At 29.4% G+C, this 8,072-nt stretch overlaps 2 protein-coding genes across 2 annotated transcripts in view; both read right to left on the bottom strand.

Annotated features, from left to right (window-relative positions):
• The window catches only part of LOC107647769 (alpha-amylase), an 8,753-nt gene extending 3,251 nt beyond the window's left edge, over nt 1–5,502 (bottom strand). Inside the window, exons 1-2 of the mRNA XM_021105351.1 lie at nt 5,448–5,502; nt 1,584–1,591 (exon numbers count right to left, since the gene is read on the bottom strand). Coding sequence (XP_020961010.1) covers nt 1,584–1,591; nt 5,448–5,502 — 63 coding nt within the window. The remainder of the gene's footprint in view (nt 1–1,583; nt 1,592–5,447) is intronic.
• Nucleotides 5,508–7,287, bottom strand: LOC107605674 (peroxisomal multifunctional enzyme type 2; the record flags this gene model as incomplete). The annotated part of the gene is given in 3 exon segments (XM_016307630.2): nt 5,508–5,878; nt 5,981–6,083; nt 7,227–7,287. Coding segments are annotated over 3 exon segments (246 nt in total), but the record flags the coding sequence as incomplete, so codon positions are not given.

The following is an 8,072-nucleotide window of genomic DNA, read 5'->3' as shown; positions in this document are numbered from 1 at the left end:
TACATTAAGACTTTTATAATCTTCTAACAACTTGATAACTACGGCAAATTTTTCGCAATTTGATAACCCATGATGACAAGCTTGTCTACATATTTAATATTATCTCCCTTAAACTACACTGGCATAATTAAACATTTTAATCATTTTTTTCAATTTGATTATAGACCGTTGATAATTTTAGTTTAATTATCAACAATATTGAATATTCATATAACTAAAATATAAATTGCTGATTTAGTGGAGATAAAGAATAAGAGACTAAAATCCTGAAAAGGAAAAAAAAAGTTATAAATAGATATAACTAGTTTTAGATAGTTTTAGTGTAAAAGAAAGAAAAGTATGTCATCACATTCACATCTGAGATTACATTTTTTTTAGAAAATTCCAAGATAGACAAGATATGATTTGTGGGATTTGGGAATGAAACAAAAATATGTAGAGTCAAAGTTACACACCAAGCTAGTATTTGAACCAAATTAAAGTTCCTTTCTATATATATACGCTATCTTTAACCTTGTACGCTAGTAATTAACTTACAGATGGATTTTAGTATTTGTGTTCATAAATAACTTAAAGCTTTTTATCCATTGATTCCTCTAGTGTGGTAGCATGATATAATTTTGTTTGCAAATATTTTATTGCAAATAGTAGCTTGAAAGTTACATCTAGTACCAAATATTACAACCTCATTCACATGTATATCCAGGTTTGGATGCAGGTAGGACGATTAGATTCGGATTCAAGACCATTTTTAGTATATAATGTAAAGTCCCACATCGGTTGGAGAGGGGAACGAAACATGTTTTATAAGGGTGTGATACCTCTTTTTAGTCCCTAGCATGACGCGTTTTGATGAGTGAATGTGTGCGACTATCATTCTTATTGTTAAAGGCAAAACTGTGAGGTCTTGTGTGCCAAAACGATGAGTGAGTGTGTGCGACTATCATTCTTAAGGCAAAACTGTGACATATAAAATATTATTTCTATCTGAATTATTTAAGTATATTTTGCATATGAATAATTTTACTATAGTTTTTCTTTTTCCTGAATAATTTATTATCAATTTTGTTATTTATGATGCAATTTATTATTAGGTAATAACTATGAATTACGGACACTTTGCTGAGTTGCCGTGTTCGCGTGTCGGACACATTTCGGACACGACACTCGTTCGACACGCGTGTCTGCTGTGTCCAAATCGTGTCTCAATAAAAAATAAAAAATTCTTCTCCGGACACATTTGGACACACCTAAATACCATCACGTGTCAGCGTGTCCGGTGTTATTCTTAATATATATTGTTAAAATAAATTTAGATATAGTATACATTATTATTTATTAAAACAAAAAATATTTTAAATACTTGATATAATTAAAATAAGACATTAAAAATAATTTAAAAAATTAATTTATATTTCAATATCAATAAAATATTAAAATATTATTACAGTTTATCTAAAAAATACTTTATGTTTTATACGTATGCGTGTTCCCATATCATATAAGATTTTAAAATTCGCGTGTCGACGTATTCTGTGTCGTATCGTGTTCCGTATTCGTGTTAGTGTCCGTGTATCATAGGGTAATAAGGATAACGTAGCATAGCAAAATGAGTAGAAAAGAATAGGAAAAAATGATGGAAAAAGAAAAGGAAATGGAATAAGGTAATGAAATTATAATGAAATGACATGGATAGGATGAGATCAGAATAATTTGGAATCATCCAAAGAATTAATAATAATTACATAAACCAAAATCCAAATCTAGTATGGTTGAGACAATACTTTATTTTCAATGTTGCGGCACAAATCAGGTACAAGAGTTCAACTTGTACACACTACTTTCCCCATACGTAATTTCCATTATCTTCGGAGTAAAATATTTTGTCTCATGAAAACTATATCTTTTAAAAAGCAGATTATATGGACAATGTGCACTTTGTTTTTCATCTTGTGTTACAAAGTTCGAAATAATTTCAGTTAAATGTTCCATTTCAAGTATGCTAAATTATTTTAAGGTGAATTATACGGTATAGATGTAAATATATAAATATTTTATTTGAGTCACAAAATTATTGACGCATATTGTGTCTACTAAAAAAATATATAAGAAAGAGAAAATATTAATTAACTTTCTTATAATATGTATAACGGGAGTTTATTATTTTATTAAGATAAAAGTAAGAGACAATTATATTAGACGGATAATAAAATTGTACTACCACTATTTGTTGACCTTTTTTTAGTTTTTATATTTATATTTATATTTTTTTTTCAAGTTGAATTTGAATTTTAATATGTAGCTATTGTTTTTAGTAAGAAAATTTATAACTAATGTCAACTATGACGTAAAATATATTAAGGCTCTCAATTTTTATAATATTAATGGAAAATATTTATTTTCAATATTTGATATTACAAATAAAAAAAAATATAAACAACAAAAATAGTTAACTATTAAAGGTGAATTATATAATACAGATGTAAATATATAAATATTTTATTTGAGTCACAAAATTATTGACGCGTATTATGTCTACTTAAAAAATATATAAAAAAGAGAAAATATTAATTAGCTTTCTTACGGTATGTATAACGGGAGTTTATTATTTTATTAAGATAAAAGTAAGAGACACAACTGTGGTACAATTAAAATAATCATTTTATAATTAAATAATAAATAAAATATAAATAAATACAGTAAAATATCATTATAGTCTAATAATATAAATCTTAAAATGTCATTCAAATTTAAGGAACTACATCATCAACAAAAATCTTATGATCTTATCAAAGTATAAACTCAGAAATTATTAGTTAAATAACATATTTCTTGATTGATATTATCATTCATAACTGAAATTGTAAATCAGAAAATGTATAAATGACTTTTAATCTTATCAATTATTAACAATTTAGTACTCTTTATANATTTAAAATTACTTTATTTAAAAAAAATTAATAATAAACAAAAAGTATTTTTACATTTTTTGTATTTATTTTTGTGTGGATAACCGACTATAAGGTTCTCTTTAGTTAGCTTGTTTAGAGAGATTTGCGAAGAAATTTATGTGTCTATCTGAATTGGCACGAAATTATTTAATTTTATAGAATAAGTGTGTTAGAAGAGCAAAACACGTACTTTCTACGTACTCCTGAAATAGCATGTGTATATTTAGTTTTAACCAAATTTCAATTTATAATTTTACTGAGTCGAGATAGGCCGGATCTAATGTCCCGCACAGTGGCACAGTGGTCCAGACAAAAATTTATTAAATATCAAAATATCCCATCTATTTTTTTTTTAAACAATTTAAATGTTTATGTTAGTACTTCCTAAAGCAATTTAAGTACTCCCTCATCGAAATTAGGAAGAAAAACTCTAAATTAAACAAAGTTTAATATATAATTTATTAATTTTATGTTAATACAATAATAACAGTCTATAGTTTGCAAAGTTTGACCATGTTTAAGAGTTCTATGGGTTGAATGGATTTGTTATGAGCAGCGTCATCCCCTTCCTTAGTGGTGTATTGCTATCTTCAAAGCCTCAAAATCTGAAACAAAAGAAACGAATCCATTTGTGCATTATCGAAAATGCTCCTTCAACACTTTGTGTCTCTCAAAAACCCTAACACTCCTCACATTCTCTCCTCTTCCCTCTCTTATTCTTCGGCAACACTTCCCTCCGTCTTCAACCCTTCTTCTTCCACCTTCCCTCACGCGCAACTCACGTGTCCTCGCACCCTCTCTGTCACGTGCACTGCGTCCAACGCCCAAACCGTGGGTTACAGGCGAAAACCCGCTGAAGCGTGGAAAGCTATATGCAAGAGGATATCGTTGATTGAGAAGCCAGAAGTGGATTCTTCTACTGTGTTGAATCAGTGGGAGAGTAAAGGAAAATGGATCAAGAAATTGGATGTTTGTAGAGTCATCAAAGACTTGAGAAAATTCAACAAGCATAGAAGGGCACTTGAGGTATAATGCAATGTTCAAATCCTGTCTTCTTTTTTCGCTTTATGTTGAATTAATGTCTGTTGATATACCTTTCTACTTGGATATTTTAAGTTAAGCGTTTTGAAGTGAAGTGTTAGTGTTTGTTAACTGAAAAAAAAAAAGATTTTTTTTTTAATTATTTTTTAGGGTATTTAGCAAATTTTTAGTAGTAAAAATAAAAATTTTAGAAAAATCAAAAAAGTATTTTTTTTGAGAAGGTGTAATTTACATTTTTTTTAAAGATTTTTTTTTCTTAAAAAAAAAGATGTTTTTTATATAATAAATAAACAAAAAATACTTTTATATTGTTATATTATATACAAATATAATTAATAGATAAAAATATTTTTTTCACATGAAATATTTAAATATAAATTTTTTTTTTGAAATGATCTTTTGAATAAAGAAAACTACAGAAAATTGTTTTTTATAATCTCACCCAAACACTTTCTTCAAGAGGAACCCACTCTTTTCGGCATCATCATCATCATCATCATCATCGTAAATTTCAAAATGGAGCTTCAATCCTTCGCTGGCAGACAAAAATAGACGATCATCAACCACGACATCGGAGACCACTCGCCACAAGAGTGCCTCAGTTCCGCTGACAACATCCCTTGGGGAATGCCGTGCAACCTTGATAGGCCGGATCTAATGTTCCGCACAGTGGCACAGTGGTCTAGACAAAAATTTATTAAATATCAAAATATTTCATTTATTTTTTTTGAAACAATTTAAATGTTTATGTTAGTACTCCCTAAAGCAATGTAAATACACCAATGAGTAATAGTTCAAATGGCACAGACTTTCCATATTCAATTAAGAAGTTGCGGGTTCGAATCTCCTATTTTTCCAACTTTTATAGCTCAAATGGCACAGACTCCTCATAGTCTCTCCATACTCAATTAAGAGATTGCGGAAGAAAAACTCTAAATTAAACAAAGTTTAATGACGCAAGAACAATAAAGGACTTTCTAAGTTAGTGAGTGATTAGGTCAAAGAATATTACTAATGCGACAATGCATAATTGAATATTTGTATCTTGTTTTGTGACTCAACATAAGTAAATAACATTTCCAACAACAAAGAATCAATATTGTAGGAAGTTGAGAACTACAATATATGATAATGGAACAATGATTTCACATGATGGATGGAACACAATACTTCCAATAATGCATCACTGTTTCTTCAGATGTGAAATTGCATAATATGGTTCTAAATCTATGGGGGAATGACTATTTAATTTGTAAACATGTTATGGCACAAGGAAAAATTCTGTTATGTCTTATTATTTATTACAGATAATAAAATGTTCACATTATTTTTTTCTGATAAACTAAATTAGCTAGAATCAATTACACCCACACGGAAAAATTATAAAGTTTTGATTAGTGGCTTGAATTATACACAAGTTACAATGCTAAATATTGATCCTCTGAAACCTCTATGCAAAAGAAGTAAAGGGGAAGGAAAAAGAGAAAGAGGAATTCAAATGACAAAACATAATACAAAAATACCGAGAAAACAAGAATTAACTAGAGGTGCATTGATCCAATTATTTATACTTAATAACAGTGAAAAGAATGAAAATGATGGAACTAATTTGGAATTTGAATACGGTAGAAAACAAAAAAGCTTATGTAAATATCCTTCAGAGTTCATAACTCTATTACACTCATGGAACACCTGTTATAACCTTAGGAATGATGATCCATGCATTGAACTAGAGACATAGTTTTCAGATTTTGATGCTATCTATATTCTTTTATTGCTTCCAAATGATGATTCAAGCAGCTTCTCACATCTTGGCAGGCTTCGGGAAGATATCCGGAGTGAATTTCTGCGCAGCGCTCAAACTTCCCTTAATCTTCATCGCGCCCCTGCATCAATGAACAAAGGAATATGTAAACAACAATGAAACTACGAAAGGCGAACAAGATTTGGAGAAATAAACAGAAACAAAATCCATTAACAGGTCAAACCTCATGAATGCAAGCTGTGGATTCATCTTCCCTAAAGCGACCTTAACAAAGTCCTCATCCTTAAATGAAAATGTTGCATCAGGCTTTCCTCCCTCGTATGGCCCTGAAAATATACACACACCCCACATAAATCATACATTATAGCACTGGATATTCCTTCCATATAACTCAAAAAATTGCAAAAAAAATATTAAGTGCGGCAGTAAAAAACAAAAAACAATTCTTAGAGAAATTTCCCAGTTGTTGATTAATCATTCCTTCCACTCACTTTTATCCAATTCATCACTTCTTGGTACATCTTGGATTGATATGTCTCTTAAAATTTGTATCCAGATACACTAATTCAATGAAGTACCAAGAAGTGACAACCCTAGATAAGTATCTAACAATCTATAATTCGGGACAACCTTGTATAATCTAAAATACCATCAATTGGAAGTATTGTCTCATAATATATAGCAACAACAAACAGCAAGCAAAAGATTGAGATGCAACATCCACTTTGTTAGTATGTCCAATGGAGCCGACTACATGAATCAAATAGTGTCATGGACTCATAGCATTTGCCTAAGCTATCTATCTATCTCAAGGGTAGGGTAAATTACACTAGTCGCCCGTTAAATTAAATTAGGGGATATTGGATAAAACATTGTTCTCAACTCCAGTGATGATTCTTATTGTTTCTACCTCCTCTTTTTTGAACAGAATGAATCTTTTCATCAAAGGCTGGTAATTCTACAAATGCATACACTAACCTCTTATACACTCGATACTTGGTCAATGTAGGCAAAGAGTAATGATTTAAATATAAATGTTATTTTCTGAAAACTAAACAAATAGAAAATTCAAAATTTTCTTTATTTAGAATTAATAGCAAAGTTAGGGAATGAAGTAGCACTTCCAATCATTTTTTGTAGGCAAAAGAAATAAGAGTACCATGTGCAATATACTAATATCTCCTTACCTTGAGAAAGGTCAACATAACTTGCCTTACAAACATTTAGTTTGTCAATTACTTAACTCTATATAAAAACAACACATTGAACATTCCACAATATGCAGACTCAATTTGAGAGATTCATGAAATGGATATCTCCTAAACTGAATTGAATGATCCAAAAAATACATGCTTTCTCACAATCCTAACAACATTAAGCATAATTAATTTGAAAAGGTGCAAGCAAAAAAGCGGGGATTTAGAATTTAGAATTTAAAATTGAAATTGAAAGAGAATGAAGAAGCAAACCTTTGGTGACCTCTCCTTTCTTGAGATCAACAGTGTAGATAACCTCGTTGTATCCAATTTTCTGCAAAATTCAGCTCAGAATTAAAAAACATATAAGAAAAAAGTATAAAAAAAAATAACATTATAATTTAATATCATGTCCTTTTAAGTAATTATCTATCTAAAAGTGATTTTAACTAATATTATCCAAATAATATTTATTTTATCAAAATCAATTTTGATATAAAATTGGCGAACATAAATCATGTTGACACAAACTTACCTCTATCCAAAATCAATTTTATAAAATTAAATTCATTCAAATTCCAATTTAATGCGAATTTAGTATTTCTAAATTAGAAATGGATTCCTTATATTTTTCTCTTAATTATTTCTCAGCGAATTAGGTGACCTAACTCTATTGCGCCAAGGCTAATCCTATTAGAGTACTATAAGGCTAAGATAATCGAAATAGACAAAACAATTTTCATTTATGAGATTGAGATATTGTAGGTAGCTAGGAATCAAATGTAGAAACCAACCAAGTATTTATGAGAGTTGGTTGTCTCATAATTGTGATAGAGTAGAGACCAATAGGTTCAGTTAAAAACTTAAAATGGTTATTAAGAGTTTTAGTGTTTTATACACTTGTTAAACTTACCACAATTTTTTAATAATGGTAACAATACTAAAATAATAATTAAAACAACTGTGTCTTTCATACGCATAGAGGTGACAAAACGGGTCGAATTTGTTTGTCCGATCCGCTAGAATTTGTTTGTCCGATCCGCTAGGATTTAGAGCCTGTCAAATTAAAAAAATTCGCCAAACCCACACCACCAAATTAGTAGGTTTTGGCGGGACAGA

The sequence above is a fragment of the Arachis ipaensis genome, chromosome B06, assembly GCF_000816755.2.
Source record: "Arachis ipaensis cultivar K30076 chromosome B06, Araip1.1, whole genome shotgun sequence".
In the NCBI taxonomy this organism is placed as follows: Eukaryota; Viridiplantae; Streptophyta; class Magnoliopsida; order Fabales; family Fabaceae; genus Arachis; species Arachis ipaensis.
This window is presented reverse-complemented; position numbering and strand designations above follow the sequence as displayed.